This window comes from Mirounga leonina, unplaced genomic scaffold, assembly GCF_011800145.1.
Source record: "Mirounga leonina isolate KUSES-001 unplaced genomic scaffold, KU_Mleo_1.0 Mir_93, whole genome shotgun sequence".
In the NCBI taxonomy this organism is placed as follows: Eukaryota; Metazoa; Chordata; class Mammalia; order Carnivora; family Phocidae; genus Mirounga; species Mirounga leonina.
In genome coordinates this window covers 56,372,001-56,391,423 of record NW_023270854.1, presented here as the reverse complement: position 1 = coordinate 56,391,423, position 19,423 = coordinate 56,372,001, and the positions used below count along the sequence as shown (strand labels likewise).

Here is a 19,423-nt window from a genome sequence, read left to right as displayed (position 1 = left end):
TCTTTTTATACAGCCCATTATTATATCTGATCTCTGAGGCAAACCTATGAATCAGAATGCCATTGAATGACCCTAATTACAGATAAGGAACTGAGCTCACTGAGGTTAAACAGATGACAGCATCAGGGTGGACCCTTGAATACAGATCTTTCGATCTTAAATTCCCTTTTCTCATGCTGCCAGTGATTTCCCAACTATGTTCTGCAAAGCAGAGGCATCTCAGAGCACAGGCACTGGGGCCTGGCAGACCCTATGTGGGGCCTAATTCTCCACCTCTCCTTGTATCCACACTATTTATAGTGGGGTCTTACAGCCCCACGCACCAAGGGGTGAGGTCTATTTCCCTACCCTTGTTCTAGGCTGGCCCTGTGGATTCTGACCAAAAGAACAAGGTGAAAGTGACAAGGTGCTCTTCCCAAGCATAAACCTTAGCACATTTCTTCAGTCTTTGGAAACTGCCTGCTGGGGAAGGACCAAGTACACAGAGAAGAGAGCAGCTGTCCCAGCAAGGCTCTCCTACAGCAGCCTATGGCCGACCAACCCCAAAATATCAAGAGACCCCAGCCAAGATCAGCTAAGTAAAGACATATACATAAAGTATGTCAATCCCAGTTTAGATCAGCAGACTCCCCCCCGCAATAAAACATGAAAAATAGAAAATAGTTGTTGTTTTAAGCCACCAAGTTTTGGGAAGCTTTCTTATACAGCAAAAGCTAACCATTATACCTTGTTTTCAAATTTGGAGAGTCTTTTGTTTTAATCTTCCCACATAAAATTTTGTTTAACCCAAAGACTTTTATGCTTTATCACCTATGTAAAATTTTACTTAATGAAAATATTCTGATGCTTTAAAAAATAAGTGGGAGAAGTATTATAGTAGACTGTAATAACCTCCCTACCATTTTCCTACTCCTGTGTTCTTCACTTTTAATGAGCTTTGAATGTGTTCTGTGGTGTCACTAGGAAGTAAAAGAAATGCATACATACACAGGTTGCATCTGGAACACTGACTCACGTTAAGATTTGGAACTCATTTATTTTCTGTCACCACTCTCTTCAACTGGTCACAGAAGCTGTTTTTCCATGGAGAAAACTCCATTTCCTCACTCTTATTCCATGTGGTCCATGTAGGAAGGCCACATGCCTGGTCCAGTGGGTGGGTTGAGCAGAGCAGGAGGCTAACAGGGAAGCAGGTGATACGAGCTGACACAGCGAGCCCACTAGCAGAAGTGGTGTGTACCTTTGGGGGACAGGATCTCTCTTCCCACTGGGCTTGGAGGTGGAGGCTTCAGCCTACAACCCCTCAGAAATACCACAAAAAAGAGGAAAGATGTTTAGAGAAGATGACTCTGAACCCCAATGGCTGTGTTCAGTCCCTGAGACCACCTGTGCCTACCCACCGCCTTCTCTGTTACAAGAGCCAACAAATGCCCTCGTTTGATGAAGGCCAGCTTTGACTGAGGTTTTCCATTCAAAAAAGTTCTTACTATGACAGAACACAAATTTGAATCTGGCTTTCTAACAGCCAACATAAAGAGGGAAACTTGATAGGTTATAGAATTCATTTTGTCCACAACAAGAAACTAAGTCCATAGTTCCTGGAACTAAGACCCAAAAGGAAATCTCCCCAGCTGGCCATTATAAAGATTCTATATCATGAACTGAAACATCACTCAACATGTTTCTAACAGACACAACACTCACTTTGAAATGCTTTTGCATACAGCACACCTCAATACAGATGGATGGCATCAAATCAAAGCATAAATCAGGAAAAGGCAACTCCGCACCTGTGTGTACGGGGAGGTAAGATATATGGTGCACATCCCCCATATTCAGATGACTTGGCTTTGTTAGAAATGGAGACAGCTTCACCTCCCAAAGCTTCCATCAATTCTCACAGCCAAGCTTTTATTAGCTACTGTGCAGCAACGGGTTTGAAAATATCATATCCTCTCAGCATGGTACCTCACACGTAATTAGTGCTCAATGCATAGCTATCACTTACCACTATCAATTTCAACCCCCTGAAATAAGGCCTATCTCTGTTGCCACAATTTAAGTAGAAAATCACAGCCTTCAGCCTAGTTGCCACATAGCCTTTGGTGGCACCTATGAATGGCAAATACATTCTCAAGTATGGAGGAAAAGAGTGAGCTTCATTTGTGCAGAGGCAGCCTCTGGCAAATGTGGGAAGCATCTAAAATCACTCAGACATCTCTTCAACTTCCTTTTAACAAGTAACTTCATGCTCTATCAGGCACTCTCTTAGATTGGACCCAAGTTCTAGACATTTATCCCATCCTCATCTACCAAAAATAACCCATTGATCCAGATCTCACTCTCTTAACACCATGCTTCTGCCAAATTAATATGAACTAAGATGACAATCCTCATACTCTTCAAGTGATTGGAGAGACCTTATAGATCCTTGAATCGAATGTCTTCATTTTTATGAGTAAGAAATCTGACATCTAAGGATATGTCAACTTATCAAGGTGACAGCTAGTTGAGGATGTCATATTAAGACAACTTAATGAGCCACCTCTCCCAGACATGACATTTCAACAAGCATCTTTCTTCCTTGGTCAAAATGATGAGCTGGTGGAAATTTCGAGTCCGTTAACAGACTGGTATGCCCATTTTGAGGTTTGTGAGTCTTTTAGGAACTACTACAATCAAAATGCCAAGCTTTTGGCCCCCTTATGGGGTCCCGAAGACCAATGATTCTACAGTGTCCATGTTTCAATGAACAGGAGATAAAGGAGTAAGTACTGGAAAATATTACTCCCAATGCCATCTTGTCTCATCCTCTTCTATGAATGAGTCATCTCAAAATGCGGCTCAGAGCTGCAAATTTGAAGATCTAAAGTCATCATGTTCTGATTACCCTGAAATGTCTTTATTCTTTTATTATATCCTAAAAATTCCAGACTGATAACACTATTACTAGAGGTCACCAAGTTAAAAGATGGGTACAAAACAGCCAAGTTTCTATAAAGTGCCTTGTTTCATAATTCACTCTCTCTTCTGACACAAGAAAGCCTCTGCTTCATAAAAGAAATACCCTTTGGTCAGTTAATAATTTGGTCTAAAAATCCATGTGATGATCTTTGGATGCTTTCTTAACACTAATCAGAGAAGATGTGATAAGTTCTCCAAAGGGCCTGGTCTCTGAGCCACAGCGACTTTCTTACTAACAGTCTTTCAACTTTTACAAGTATCGAGATTATGTGGATGTTTCCTGACCAGTTTCTGTGGCCCCTTCCAGAGATTCTGACCCAGTGGGTCTATGGGGCCAGGAATGTGAGGCCTGGAGCCTCACATGACTTTAATACACCTGGGTAACACCACCTTCCATGCTACTGAGTAGTGCTGGCTTTCCATGGTGCCAATTCTGAGGGGATCATTTTGCCATTTTCAGGTTTATTTTTCTTTTAAAACATAATATTGGCCATGTATTTATAACAAATATATGTGTGTACAACCACATCAACATAAATATCACTTCTACAGCCTCCAGGCACCACAACTATCAACGCCTTGGACCCAGAAAGGGAATCTATTAGCTTGAACCATATGAAACTGTCAATATCGACTCTTTCTGACTTACAAGAACAGTGGGCTCACATTGGCCACAGAACTGGCAATCCCCTCTTTTCCTCATGACGGAACAGACACAACCCTGTCACCTCAAGAGGCCTCTTAACGTCACGGCATTGGTTAGTCTTTATAATAATCTTGCAAGGTACTTTTCCAGAAAAGAAAACTCAGGTTCAGAGAAATTAAATAACATACCCAAGGCCAGGAGGCTATTCAGAAGCCTTGTTGCAAAATCAGGAACACCTGATCTGCCCAGGGGGCCTCTGTCCTTCTTTCCAAACCCCGGGGAACCCAGAGTTGACGTCAGAGCCTTAACATCCTCCAGCTGTCCAAGTCTGTGACTGGGCAAACCACCCCCCCAACCTTCCGAGGGTCAGCAACACAGGACTCTCAATAAGCTTGCACAGTGGCTCCCGGCCCACCAAGCAGCACTGGAAGAAAAGGGGGGGGGGTCCCTAAAAAGGCACGCAAATGGGATGAACATGTTAACTGACAAGAGAAATAGGACAAGAACCCCCATCACATATACACAGGACATAATGCCCATGGATAACCGTGAAGATTCCACACCCTATTCAGTACTCTAGATTTCAAGAGTCAAAGAAGTAGAGAACATAGTTGATGAGACTGTTCTCCAAGTAACCTCCTTTTCTGAAGTTTCATCACTTGACTGTCTACCATACTGAATGAAAAAGGCACTAGAGTGCGCCGGCTCTACTAAAGATGAGCCAGACGTTCATGTAAGAGCTCTGTGTAGGTATAATTAATTTCATTCTGAATCAGAAATAAACCCAGCAGAGATAATATATATTACTGCCTGATGGAACCTTCTTACCGGTGATGCCATAGTTCTTTTAATTTATCAGTGACTAAAATCAAAGCCCCTAGAGTCATGATAAACCTACCACATGATAAATTCCATTTTTAGCAAAATTTTGCTTTATAACATAACTGATTAATACATTTCTATTATACATGATAAAATCACAGGCTTACTTTGATATGTTTAAGTAACAAAAGGTAATGCTTTTTCCTTTAAATTTAGCAACTAAATATCTACATGCTAAGTTGCTAAGGGTACCAAGCACAAAACCTACAGCCTAGGCCTATTATTAACATTATTCCAGATACTTTAAGAAGTCAAACTTGGGCGCCTGGGTGGCTCAGTTGGTTAAGCGACTGCCTTCGGCTCAGGTCATGATCCTGGAGTCCCGGGATCGAGTCCCACATCGGGCTCCCTGCTCAGCAGGGAGTCTGCTTCTCCCTCTGACCCTCTTCCCTCTCATGCTCTCTGTCTCTCATTCTCTCGCTCACAAACAAATAAAATCTTAAAAAAAAAAAAAAAGTCAAACTTAATAGAAGAAGAAAAAAAAAAGGCAGTAAGCATAAGTACTTTGATATTTTCCCTCCCCAAGGGAACTTCACTTCTGCATTCATTCAACAAATATATTAAGTAATTAATACACACTATACATTGCCCAGTGATTTGATTTTTATTTTATATATCATCAGTATTTATTTTTTTTTTAAGAGAGGGAGGAGGGGGAGGGAAGGAGAGAAGGAGAGAATCTTTCTTTTTCCTCCTTATGGAATCATTTATTTCAATGTCAAAACACTTTCAATTATGTTATTATTATTTAAATTCAAGCTAGTTAACATATTAGTTTCAGGGGTAGAATTTCATCAGTTGCATATAACACCCAGTGCTCATTTCATCAAGTGCCCTCCTTAATGCCCATCACCCAGTTACCCCATCCCCCCCACCCACCTCCCCTCCAGCAACCCTCAGTTTTTTCCCTAGAGTTAAGAGTCTCTAACTCTAATGTGGTTTGCCTCTTTCTATTTTTGTCTTATTTTTCCTCCCCTTCCCCTATGTTCATCAGTTTTGTTACTTAAATTCCAAATATGAGTGAGATCATATGGTATTTGTCTTTCTCTGATTCATTTCACTTAGCATAATACCCTCTAGTCCCATCCACGTCATGACAAATGGCAAGATTTCGTTCTTTTTGATGGCTGAGTAATACTCCATTGTGTGTGTGTGTGTGTGTGTATCTTTAGCCATTCATTTGTAAATGGACACCTGGGCTCTTTCCATATTTTGGCTATTGTGAACATTGGGGTGCATGTGCCCCTTTGAATCATTATGTTTGTATCCTTTGAATAAATACCTAGTAGTGTAATTGCTGGATCATAGGGTAGCTCTATTTTTAACTTTGTGAGGAACCTCCGTACTGTTTCCCTGAGTGGCTGTATCAGTTTGCATTCCCACCAACAGTGTAAGAGGGTTCCCCTTTCTCTGAATTAAGTAGGCTCCACACCCATGGAGCCCAATGCAGGGCTGGATTTCACAGCCCTGGGATCATGACCTGAGCCTAAATCAAGAGTTGGGAGCTTAACCAACTGAACCACCCAGGCACCCCATCAAGTATTAATTATAAAAGTAATGCTTTAGGCCACTTTATACTTTTGCGTCCAGAGAGTATACAATGAGTTCATTTCAAGCATGTGGTTGGGACATGATTTAAAGTACCTCAAAATACTCCAACGGAGAAGAGAGATCAAACAGGATCCATCAAACACAGACTGCAAACAAGGTGTGGTCCAATGCCCTGCCTCCTGCTGTCAGAAGCCTACCTGTGAACCTGCCGTGGATTCCACAGCTGGAAGCTGGGGAGAGGGAATGGGGCCTCTGACTTCCACAGTAATGCAAACTAAAACACATTCTTCCCCTTGTATGCAATAAATCTGCTTTCTGCATACTGAATAGGAACGAGATCAAAATGAATATTCACCCATCTGAAAACAAACTGATGCTCTATAAGCTTTTATGCTTTGCAGCCCATAAAAAGTAAATGCTTTGCTTCTGCTTAGACTGTTGTATTCTGAAATAAATCAGTCTGTTAACGGTGGCCTTTTCCTCCAAGGGAGATTCCAAAAACACATCTGTTTTGACAAGTGCCTGAAAAGTCTGCTCTTATGCATCCTCTCCCTCACATGCTGGGTCACTGCCCTCTGTGACTTCCAGGTCACAGCCCTCCCCAACAACCCCAGATATAAAGTGAGTGACACTGCCTTCCATCAGGTCCTCTCCCTCCCCTTGCTTCCAACACTTGGGTTTCAGATAAAAAGTTTTTAATGACACATTCATCTTCTCTGTTTTAAGCAGGCAAATTAATGGCATCAGATTTCCATTGCTAATTGTAATGACTTCCTGAATGATATACCTAAATTGACAATGCCACAGAAGTCATCTCTTGCAGATGTAAGCAAAGTACACGAGCCGCTTCCTACCGATGTCACACACCTGCCCAGGGCTCTCCATTCCACTGTCTTTTCTGGCCTCTTGCCAAAAGGCCTGATGGAGAAGGGCCCAAAGGTTAACATGAACTCTTACTTAGTTGGCAGATATATACTACTTCTTCTAGCTCCACTGCTATATATAGATAGAATAGCAGCAACAGACACAGAAAAAAAGAAGGAAAACGAGAAAGTTAAAGTTGTCTTTGGGTCAGTGCTGAACTACAACCAACGAAAAATGATGACTATGAGAACTACAACTTCCACTAAAGAGTTTAATTTTACGGAGAAAAGTCAGCCAGGTGGACAAGCAGATGAAGGTGCACTGCACAGCATGCCTTCCTTTGGCTGTGAGCGCTGGAAGCCTTTGGTGGGTAAGGCCGGGCCTCCCCTGGCTCAGACCGGTGGGCTTAAGGATGCAGCTACACCTAGTGCTCAGCTACGGATTGCCGCAGGAGGAGCAGGAAGCAGGCCAGCCTGCCTTGTGGAAAACACTCTGTGACTTGATTCTCTGAAAGGCTGGTGACAATGTTTTCAGGATAAATCTGTTCAATAACCTCACAATCGCTTTTATTTACCTGGGGTATTACATGACAGAGATGGCAATGACTCTCTTTTGTGGATAACAGAAATACAAGGCTCTCTTTTAGGATATGCACCAGCAGTACGCTAAAGAGATGAATAACGAAAACTTTTTATTTTCCATCAGGAAGTTGAGTTCATTTCCAAAGGCAAAGTTTCACATTTCCACATTAAAATGCCAAATTTCTTGTACATTAATTTCCACTTCTGTCCTAACAAAGTCCTTGTTTCTTTGTCAGTGGATTTTGAAACTTTTAATAAACGGACAAAGCATCGTAACTGTATCTTTCTTATCTTTGCCCACTACCACCTCAATGCTCCCCTATAAAGGGGCTTTACAAACAGTAAATGCTCGATATTTACTTGACCTAAAGGCATTATTCTGTAGGCACATTGGGCTATGCACTTATTACAACAAAACAAGTACCTTCTATACACAATAACCACCCAGAGAAATTTCCAAAGGCTAATCATTACTGCAAAATTTAATTAAAACTTTATGTTGTGGTAAGTAAAATTGCAGGAAACTTTTTCTATTTAAGTTTTACAACTGGCTGGATCCAGTATCTTCCCCAGGTAAGACTATTATTTGAAATGTCACACTGGCGGTTTCACCTAACAGGCTGAGAGCTGTAGCACAGGCACATCCGCCTGTTCATCATTTTGGCTGTGTTCATCAGGAGGCTAATAAGTGCATGAATATGAAGTCTGTTTTCACCCCTGGTTCTCTTTCAACCCTTATCAAGGGAGGCTGATCATGCAGGATGAGGATCCCAGTTCTTTCAGAAAAATAGTTCTTGGAGCATCAGAATGCCCTCAAGGGCCTGTTCCAACACAGACAGTGGCCCGTCCCCCCTCACCCCTCCACCAGTTTCAGATTCAGTAGGTCGGGGGGGGGGGTGAGGGGGGAGGCAAGTGATGCTCATGCCGCTGGTCCAAGGACAACACTTTCAGAACTACTTTTTTAGATCAACATTTCTCCAACTGTGGCCACAAACCAGGATTCCCTGGGGATGCTGTGAGACCCTCCATGAACCTTCCACTCCAGAATCACCACAGCTCTGCCCCAGAAATCAACAGAGGGAAGGGCCACTCCAGGGGATCCTTGGGCACACTAAATTTTAAGAAGCACAGGTGTGAACACAGCTTGCTGTGTTCAACAGGGGCTCAATACCCCCAGGCCCTCCCCAAGGCCACCTAAAGCCACTAACGTGCAAGATGTCAGCATGACCTACATGCCCACGTGTCACTCATTTGATTACTTCCCCTTTCTTTTCCATAGGTTCCATCCTTAAGAGCAAAGAGAGCGTAAGTGCAGTGACCCTCCTCTGCTAGGACCTCCAGAACACACATCACGGATGCCTGAACGCATAACACTTTTCTTCTCATGCCTGTTTTCTTTGATTCGCCTCTCACACGCTTCCATTCCATGGTGGAGGTACTACAGACTCCCAAGGTTGGTGACTAAAGCTTTCCTGCTCCCCACCCAACACCAGCCCTAGTTATTTTTCTCTGTTGAGTTTTTCAGAGCTACAGAGTAAGCTCAGCCTTCCTGAGGACTGAACTGCAACCACAGCAGTATTTTAGCAATATTTTGGGAACCCGAGAAGCTGCATCCTCTTAGGATGGGAGGTTTATATGATTTTGCATCTTTTTAAATGTTTCACTAGTGAATCTGAAACACATTAGTCATTAACCCTTTTCCCACTTACAAAATAAACTTATTAATGTGTTATATTCATAAAGATAATAACTGAGATATGAAACTTAAGAAAGTTTGTGGGAAAGTTGGTTTTCAAAGAGAAGAATCTCAGAATGAAACTAAAGGGCATGGTGTGGTAGACACCACCCTTAAGAAAAATGTTATACTGCCAAAAAAAATATGTAACTACTTATTAACATGCCTGACCTCTAGCTGAAAACTATGTCTTGCGATATTTAATTGATACATGCTCATTCTAGAAAACTTAATAAATCCTGAAACAAAAACTGAAAGGAAGCCATACTCAATTCAAAACAGTTCCTCTACCAAACAGACACATAAAACCTACCAGTTCCTAGAATGTACTATAATTGTTACAGAACTATCATGGAAAAATTCAAATAACTTCTATATAATTGAAACAGAAAATACTTAAATTTTAAAACCAACTTTTGCCAAAACTAAAGGCTATGCTTCTTTCATACATGGTTTATTTAATCTGAAGGCATAAATCAGATTACTTGTTTATTAAGGAAAGTTCTTTTAGAATTACTCAAGTTATAAACACACTTACCCATATATCATAATATGTAAGTAACTGCACTCCCAAAAAAGTGCATAAAAACCCTTTGGAAACATGAGAGACTAAAGCCTGTAATTTTCCAGATCAGAACAATTTATTACGCTCAAGCAATAAATACTTCCCTACATACACATAACGCTAAAAATGTTACAGTAATTTCTTGGCATATTTCTTTCATGCTCACTGATTTAAATTTGAAGTATTTTCATCATATGAATTATCAATCTAGTTAAAGCACCATAAAAATGTAAAATGTCATAACTATTGTTACCTGAAAAAGAAAAATAAATCACATTGCTAAATATATCTATTCCCACTTTTTGTAAAGGGTACTTTAATATTTTGTATTTTAAAGTAATTTAGACTTAACAGAAAAGTTGCAAAAAATATATAGATTTCAAGCTTTACCCACCTTTCCCTAACATTTACATCTGACATAACCCTCGTAGAATTTCCAAAATTAAGAAATTAAACACTGGTACAGTACTACTAACTAAACTATAGACTTCATTCCAATGTTGCCTGTTTTCCCACAAATACCCTTAAAAGTATTTTTTAAATAATTTTTTTCCACAAGAATCCCAAATTCACAAGGTTATGTTAAGGTTTAATTTATTCCAAATACTGTGGAAGAAACAAAGGGCCAAACCTGTTTGTATTTCTATCTCTGCAAACCAGTTTGCTTAAGAGAACTTAACATATCAGATCTATTATAATGTAAAACTAAACACTTTGTTGTATAATATATATTACAACCCAGCTTTTAAGAATTCGGGTCAAAGAGGAATGACTTGCCAGCTATTTGGCTTCTCACCATGGAAAAGAGATTTTCAAACAAAAGTAAAATGATTTCACTTCCTTGAGTCTGACTCGATTCCTTTTCACAAAAGTTATTTTTAATGACCATTAAAAGCCTAGAAGGCAGACAGTGAGCCTCCAATAAGAATACTGGCATTAGAAATTCCCAGAATATTAACAAATTAGAAATTGTAAAGATGGAAAACAATTTTTAAAATGGAATGTTTATAGTAAATAAAGTCCACGTGAACCACAAACTGAATTCTTTTTTTCTTCTAGTAAGTTTAGCATTCCATTTCTGATCTCTGGAATCCAAACTCCCTATAGTCCATTTCCAGAAATGATTAATTAATAACCATATAAATTCCAAACCCTTCCCAAAGAGGACAGGAGATTGAGAGCACTGCAGAAGGGGAAGAGCAAAGTCCCATGTGTATAAATCTCAGTCGCACAAAAAAAACACACTGATCACATAAAATCTCATGATTTCGGCCATTGGGTGGCCTAACCCCCTTGTGAAACCCTTGTGAAAAATGTTCATTTCAAAGTCAGGGAAATGCCAGCCAAGTCTAACTTCCTACAATCATCCCTCTCCCTCCCTTCTGTATCAGTTTAATTCTTGTACAATGTGAATACTTGCAAATGATCAGCATTCACATCAGCTTTTTATTCAACAAACTGTGCTTGCCTGTTAAACCTAAGACTTCATGCTAAGTGTTTTATGGGGAACCAAGAAGGAAAAAAATATTAACTTAGCCTTCAAGGCGCTTACAATCTATCGCCTCTATCCCTAAATTGATTATCACAGCAGGTGTGTCAGGTGAAAAGCAGCCAATTATTATAACATTCCAGAAGAATCCTAAAAAGAAGTAAGTATCAATGTCACTCATAACTTTCCCAACATACACAGAGAAACTGACTTTTCCAAAGCATTAGGAGCCCCACACCTACACTATCTAAAATGTAAAGTGGAGAGAAAAAACATAATGCACGGCAACATATCTGATCGTTGTATACACAAAATTTGCCAACTTCAAATATTTACAGTTTCAACATTTCAACATAATCTCTCGGATACCATGCTTCATTCCCCCTTTGCCCACTAACATACTAGGATAACTCAGAAAGCACAACCCAGTTAATGGTATAATAACAAATAGGATGATGTATTTCCTCTGAAAGAAAAAAATATGGCTAAATTTTAGTAAAAGTTTCTTTGGGTTTGACAGTTTAAATCAGCCTTCACAAGGACACAGGTCAGTACTACCTAATGCTGAAATCCTTTCTAATGATAAAAGGACTGATGCTTTAAATAAGCTACATATATACTTGCTACCATCCCCTTGCACACAACTTAAAAATCCATCCAAACGCTACTTGACAGGCTTAACTTTAAACAAATCTCCGCCAGGGAGTTATGAATCTTAATAAAGAGAAAACCATCACTAAGGCCCTCATATTTGGCTTCTAACACTAACCAGTTACCAGGCTCTAAAACTGGTGAGTTGACTCCATAATTTGCTAATAAGAAAGAATGAAGGCCAAAATTTGCATCAATTTTATATCAGGCAGCAGTGTATCGTTTTAAATCCTCTGGAGCACGTGCACTTACGAGACAGTTAAGGAAATACTAGACTTAGGGAAAGGGTATTTCTTTATTGAAGTTGACAGTTTGCATTTCACAGTACAGAGCAAACTGCCAACCACAATCTCATTTTCATCTTTGCGACCCACTGCGGTCAAGGGTCCTGGAGCTCAGCAACACACAGGACACAGGCATCTGTGCCTATCTATGTGCACCGAGGACTCCAAGAAAGTAAAAATTTATGTTTCCAGAGACCAGGCAGCCAAACATCTCCAATGTTTAGAATATGCATTTTACCGTCAGTGAAAAACCCCTTCACCAAAAAAAATTTTTAAAGGTCCAACTTATTCATTCCTCCCTAATAAACATAGAAACCTGTTTTGCAACCCAAGTTTATGGCCAAATTACTGGGGGTTTTATTATATTAAAAACAAGAAGCCCAGGTCCACCATTATACGTGGACCTTAATGAAACTAATATATATGAAAAAGTGTGCAAATGTGCACGCGTCTGCCGTGCATCCACATGTGTGCTCCAGGTACTGATGACAATCTAGAGGTAACCCCTGTAACACTGTGCGGCATTGGGCCCACGCCTGACCCCCACCCCTGGGGTCTACAGGTCCTCTCCGCGAGGGGCTCCTCCCGGCTCGGCATGCCCCCGCGCGTGTTACTAGACACACGCGCGCGGGTGAGCGCGCGCGCGCGCGCACACACACACACACACACACTTGCACGCACAGTCCCTCTCTTCCCACCTGGGACCCCGGGCGCCGGGGCTGGGTTAACAAGCTGCCACTGGCCGCAGCGCTCCGCTGGGGACCGAGGGCGGGTAGGTGGGGCCCGGAGAGCGCAAGGCCGCGTTGGCCCGGGGCCTGGGAGCCTGGACGCTCCCTCCTGGGCTGCCGGGTCCTCCCGCTGGGACCGACGAGAAACGCCCGCCCAGGCTCTTTGGAGCCGCCGCGCGACCGTCTCAATAAGCCGGGGTCGCCGACCGCGAGGGGCTGGGGGCGACGGCAGGAAGGGCAGGGCGCCGGGCGAACGCCACCACCGGAGCTGCTGCAGGGTCTGGACGATCGCCGCGAGCGCAGCCGGGCACCGGCGACCCGGCTTGGCCGCTGCTCCGGGTCGTAGAGATCGCTCAGCGCCCACGCCCGGCGGCCCGGGGCTGCCGCGCCGAACTTCAAGCAAAGTTTTCTGCTGTTCCTCTAGGAGCCGGCCGGGGACTCGGAGTGGCAGCGGTCCGCCCCAAGCACGAGGCCAGGCCGCGGGGTGCGGGGGCGAGACGAGGGTCCGAGCTTTGAAGCTAGTGCTCGGGGCTCGCCGGCTCCTGCTGCCCGAGTTGCCGGTGCCCGCCCTCCCCACCGGCCCCTTCTCCAGCGCCGGCTAACGAACAGCAGCTGTGCCGGGCCCGCCGCGCCCCCGCCCCGGACCCGCTGCCCGCCTCGGGCTCTCCAGGCCTGGGAGCTGCCGGCGTCCCGGGCCCCCGCTCCGGCCCTCGCGTCCCCGGCGGCGGCACAAACGGTCCCACCTACCTGAAAACGTCTCCCCTGCTGCAGTTAGCAAAAGTCCGGCCAAAGTCGCCAGGCATGTCCCAAGTCTCCTCATGTTGCCGAGTGCGCGCCGGGCCGCTCCCAGGCGGCGCTGGGTGGGCGCGCGAGGGCGGAGGGCGGACGGGAGCTTGGATTTCCAGGCAGCCAGAAGAGAAAGGTAAACAGCCAAAAACAGAACCGGAGCTCCAAAGTGTCAACAGTTGCAGAAGTCCGAACTCCGGCAGCTCCAGAGGCCGGGGGAGAGGGTCCTGGCTCCTCTTCCCCTGCCGCCTGCCCCACTAGGCGTATGGCGCGGCTGCGAGAAGGAGCGGAGGGCGCGCCCGCGGAGCCAAAATCCGCCCTCCGTTCCGGCGCCTGCACCCGCCGCCGCTCTCCTTCCCCTGCTCGGGACCCGAGCCGCCGGCCGTGGCCGTGGCGCTGGGCGCGCGCGTCCTGACCGCCGCCTCTGCGCCCGCAGGCGCGAGCCCAGCCCCGGGGGCGGCGGTGCGCCGATGGCCGAGCCCGCGCCGGCTCTGCGCGGGGCTCTTGCTCCGCGACTGACTGGCGGTGCCCCGCAGGCCGGCTGAAGGGAGCGCCCACGTCACGGCCGCCCGGCCCCGCCGCGGCCCGCTAGAGGGCGTGAGCGCCCAGCCCCGCCGGCCCGCGCCCCGGCGCTCCGCGGCCGCGGCGCCTCCGGGAGGGAGCTCGACTGGGGGCGGCCGCTGCCGCCGCCGCCGCCGCCGCCGCCGCCACCGCCGGTGCGGCGTCACCCGCGCGGAGAGGAGCGGCGACACCGCTTCCACCCTCCCCCTCTCCCTCTTTTCCCCAGCCGCGTCTTCTGCTCTATGCCTGGCTTCCGGAAGGGTGACTATGTGAGGGCTGCGCCTCAGCCAGAAGTTTGTCCCGGGTCACGAGCACCTAGTAGTTTGTGCGAGCGGCGGGCGGGACCAGCGGCCTGCGGCCCGGCGGGCGCGGCGAAGCAGCTCCGTCCTCGCCGCCCGGCGCCGGACGGCGGTGTAGCAGAGCAGGGCCGGCTGCGCCCGGGCGTCGCAGGACCCGCGCTCCCCAGCCGCCGCGGGGAAGGCGAGCCGGCAGATCGAGCAGGATCCGAGGGGCCGCGGCCGGAGCGAAGTTGGCGGGCGCCGGGGACAGAGCGGGCGCCCGCGAGCGCCGCGACCCTGCAGCGCGCCAGCCGGCCCGCGGGAACAGAAGCGCCTGTCCCCGGGGCCCCCGCAGTCGCGAGGTTGTCCCGCGTGGGACGGAGCGAGCCGCGGGCAATGCCCCGAAGGCGGTGGTCACGCCGAAACGAGGCTTTGGACCTAACCCCTGATTTCTGTAAGAGGTGCAAAGTGTTGGGGAACGGGTGCGGAGGAGGCGTGGGTAATGAATCAAACCATGTCTTGAAATAGTTAATTTACCATTTTGTGCTTGGGATGACTATTTTATTAATTTAAAAGCTTCTGATGCTTCAGTAAAGAGGTTCGCTTTATCAAATTACAAAGGAAAAAAAAGGTGATTCTTCTCTCTCCCTGAGAATAAGCACACTGAGCCAACACCCCCCAGCTGGAGACGCCAGTCCTAGCTAATAAACGCAATAGAGGGGCTTGGGAAGAGGTTAAATTAGAAACCGAAGTAACTAACGAAAGTAACACTGTGTTCTAGCACGGGCAATGACACGGGCCAAAAGGCAAACCCATGATGCAGGTGTGCCCCAGAGCTCTCCTGCACTGCTTCCACCTAGTGCTTATAAAAGCCCCAAAAGTACGTTGATCCCACGCTGACCTCCACGCGGCCTCCAGCGGAACCCAGAACCAACAGACAAGAACCTCGCCGGGGCAAATTTTGGGACTAGAGGACTTTTGCTTTTGGTGTCCCAACAAAAACTCCTTCAGGAATTCCACTTACTGGATCCTTATGAGAAGTGCTCTTTAAAGGGCTCCATATTAATCATTTACTTCTTAATGATTTTACATCATCCTGCTACTTCTCACAAATACGTATTTGTTGAGCCTTATCTTTAAACGCAAAATGAACAGTTGAAGTATCAAAGCAGGAAGGGAGCCACATACCTCAAAGGCTCAGCAAGTGAGGACAGTCCAATCTGCAACCTGGGCTTCCCATTTATTAAGGGCATGTGTGCACTGTGATGGAGCCTAAATTTGCCTTTTTTGAATGGTAATGTGCTTGCCAATGCAATTTTTATGCTGGGAGATGCATGGAGCATCCAGATGAGGTAAAAGTCAATCTAGTTGCTTTCTTTTTTAGTAACTTCCTTAAACTGGGTGAAGTTAATATTAGGGTAGGATTTCCTTTGCAAACTACGTTAATTCTTTCAGCAAATATCTCTTAAGGCCATACTATATGCCAGACACTGTGGTGCATGCTGGAGGTTGTCTTAGGCTGGGCTCCCCCAGAAAAAGACCTGGAGGTGAGGGTATATGTGCAAGTGATATCTACTAGGGAACTAATCCCAGGAAGCAGTACAAGAGGAATTGGAAAGTGAGACAAAGGGGCAAAATAAAATAAAATAAGCCAATATAGGTATATCAATGAGCAGGTTACCACTGTGGACAACTGGGACTCACCCCGCTGGGGACCTCAGAAGAAAGTGTGGAACAGCCTTAGCGTGGAGCACCCACAGGCAAGGAATGTGGAAGGTGCCTTGGTGGTGGGTTGGGAGGCAGCTGTACTTGTAGCTTTTCTTTGCACCAGAGGAGAGAAAGCCCTGCAGAGATTCCAACTACTGCTACCCTTGTAACCTGAAGATACCTTGTCCCTTCTTCCTGTTGTTAAAGCTTAGTGGGAGGGTCAATGAGTTTGCATTATCTGTTTCCTAAACATTACAATGTTAAGCCTCTACCCCTATAAGCCTGCAATCCACATTGCAAGCAGTGACAGATTTTTACCAGGGGCTCCTTCTGTTTCCATTTCTTGACAACTGTTTATTTACTCTCTCTTACAGATAGGTAACTGGTCAAAGCAACTTTGAGCCCAAATAGAAGGCCTCTATTGAAAATGAATGGATTAGAGGTACAGGTCTGTGATTCAACAGACCTGTACCTCTGAAACAAATAATGCAATATATGTGAAGAAAAAAGAAGAAGAAGAAGATAGCAGGAGGGGAAGAATGAAGGGGGGGAAATCGGAGGGGGAGATGAACCATGAGAGACGATGGACTCTGAAAAACAAACTGAGGGTTCTAGAGGGGAGGGGGTTGGGGGGATGGTTTAGCCTGGTGATGGGTATTAAAGAGGGCACGTTCTGCATGGAGCACTGGGTGTTATGCACAAACAATCATGGAACACTACATCAAAAACTAATGATGTAATGTATGGTGATGAACATAACAATAAATTTAAAAAAAAAGAAAATGAATGCATTAGACTTTCCCTAAGGAAGGGACGCTGTAGGAATCCTCCCAGAGGGACATTTGCTTTCACTTCTTTTTTCAGCAGGCAAGATTTTTTATTTTAGTCAAACTACAGGATACTCATGGCTCTCTGGGGACAATAGTGACATTTACAGAATGGCTGGTCAGAGTTAGGGCTTTCAAGCCAGCCCCTAATATTGGTGGGCTTGGGGCAAGAGTATATAAATGGAGACACATGTCAATATCTCAAAGTTATTAATCAAGTTAGCATATTATTATACATGTGTTGTATTTTCCTATCCTGACAAATTAACAAAAATACTGAAAGGTAAGAAAATCTATAGTTTTTATATGAGAAAAGTCAGCAAAATATCAGACATCTGAATATATCATTATGCACATTTAGATCTGTTGATAGTCTGACTATATGGAGAAGTAATCAAAGCATAGATGATTCATATATTAATATTTATAAAATTGATTTCCCCTTTATTTTAGTAAAATCACTAATATGTTGCTATAAACAAGATTGTCACATAATTTGTATTCACCTGTCAGTAATGATCTGACTCTATGCTGTTCTGTGTGTGAGAACCCAGTCACATATCAGTTTTGTTTCTCAGTGGCAAAAACAAGTGCTCAGGAGCCACATATGGCTGGTGGTCACTGTATTCAACAGCACAGATACGGAACATTTTTATTATCACAGAAGATTCTATTGGACAACAATGCTAAAAGATTACTGTATTCAAATTATATAAAATTTGAATATATATTTTCATCAAAAATGTCAATTAAAATTTCTAAATCAGAAAAGTAAAATTACCATCCTATAATTGTTGAAAGTTATTTTCTTCCAAATGGTTCAAAGTTATCAGAATTAAAATGCAAACTACAGATTATGATTATGAATACCAACATTGAAATAAATAAAAATTATTCAGAAAAGGCTTAAAATTTTTACTTAACCATTTGAAAATTCAATTATACCTTATTAATTTTTTACTAAAATGGAAACCTACCCTATTAGCAATTCTAGCACATCGAGCCCTGTGTCAATGTAAAGAATCAGTATCATGTTTCACATGCTATATTTTAACAGTAATATTACTTAATTTGGGACATATTCCTCAATCACCATGCTCAACTATATGCAAATACTATACTAATGTGTGACTCTTTCCAGAACCATGAATTAGAACATGAAGAGAAGCAAGAAAATTAATGGTTGGCACTACTAGGAAATACTTCTCATTATTTAAAACGGTTTAATATTCTTGCTATCTGAAAGGAAGGACTTGATTTTTAATTAATTTGACTTTTCTTTTAACTAAATTCTCTGACACTACACCATCTACACACCTAGGAGTGTCCATCTGCCATGTTAGGGCACAGGGAAAGCCACAGTGCTGTTTCAAGTCCGTGGGACAAAAGTTGCAAAGCCTGAATAGAGTTGGTTTTGAGATCAGATGTTTAGGGTCCTGTTTTATGCTCTCTCATCACTGAACACCAGAACCCTAGTGACAGAGGTGACCATGTGTCCCTTAATAAATTCATTTGTATAGGTTGTGATACTCAGGGCCCGATGAGGCACACACTCAGGGCAGGAGCCCACTTTGCCGGGTCTGCAGGCAGAACTGCCAACTATCGTTATGCAATGATGATATCTTTGGCAGTAATTACTCTGTTCTTGAAACTTGTCCAAACCTCACTAAAGTCAAAATGTAAATTAAAAAAAAGAAAGAAGAGAAAACTGATCTGACCATAATACATCCCTACCTATCTGAAATGTTATATTGAATTTCGAGGTTAACCATATGCAGAAAGTACCTAACCATCCAAAGTACCAGGCCCACCAAAAAGCATAGACAGAATCATTTAAATATCTGCCAAGGTCACTTAATTGGAGCTATCATGACCCAGCAGAAATGGAAAAGAAAAGATTGTCATTGTTTCTGCTACTCATATTCTCATTTCTAGGCCTTGCTGCAATGATTAATTACCATTTTTAGAAGTGTATTTAGATTCTGAAAGTGTATATTGAGATAAGAAATGTAAATAAGCATGCTTGTATAGGTTTCCACAATGATGTACTGTATTCTCTTTCCTTGATGAACGATAGTGTGTCCTTGAAAAAAAGGGAAGAATGAAAAGAAGGAAGGAGAGTGGGATGGATGGATGAAAGAAGGGAGAGAGGAAGGATGAATGGAGGGAAAGAAGGAGAAAGAGAGGGAGTCAGAGACAGAGATAGCTAGCTCAGAATTTGGAGTCCAACTTGATTGAGTCCCAACAGTGTGATTTAAATTAGTTAATTTCTGTCTCCTGGCTTGTGGAAATGGTATCACATGTGAAACTGTGTGAACTGGGAG

The 19,423-nt window shown here is 44.0% G+C and overlaps 2 protein-coding genes across 3 annotated transcripts in view; one reads left to right on the top strand and one right to left on the bottom strand.

Moving 5' to 3' along the window:
- Positions 1-14,273, bottom strand: part of PTPRM (protein tyrosine phosphatase receptor type M) — an 806,716-nt gene extending 792,443 nt beyond the window's left edge. Inside the window, exon 1 of one of the 2 annotated variants that reach the window (XM_034995810.1) lies at positions 13,688-14,273. In XM_034995810.1, the coding sequence (XP_034851701.1) occupies positions 13,688-13,760 (73 nt within the window). In that variant the 5' untranslated portion in view covers positions 13,761-14,273. The remainder of the gene's footprint in view (positions 1-13,687) is intronic. The other variant, XM_034995812.1, reaches the window with a different exon arrangement.
- Positions 14,274-14,346: 73 nt separating this feature from the next.
- LOC118004464 (translation initiation factor IF-2-like) lies at positions 14,347-16,785 on the top strand. Its single transcript, XM_034995814.1, has 3 exons — positions 14,347-15,026; positions 16,242-16,325; positions 16,647-16,785. The coding sequence occupies exons 1-3, from the start codon at positions 14,530-14,532 to the stop codon at positions 16,648-16,650; spliced, it is 585 nt and encodes a 194-aa protein (XP_034851705.1). The 5' UTR covers positions 14,347-14,529; the 3' UTR covers positions 16,651-16,785.
- Positions 16,786-19,423: the final 2,638 nt, after the last annotated feature.

Bases quoted from the DNA above. Each gene is read 5' to 3' on its own strand.
- LOC118004464 (XM_034995814.1), top strand. From the start codon at position 14,530: ATGCCTGGCTTCCGGAAGGGTGACTATGTGAGGGCTGCGCCTCAGCCA. The intron at 15,027-16,241 runs GTGCAAAGTGTT...ATCAATGAGCAG, and splicing joins ACCCCTGATTTCTGTAAGAG to GTTACCACTGTGGACAACTG.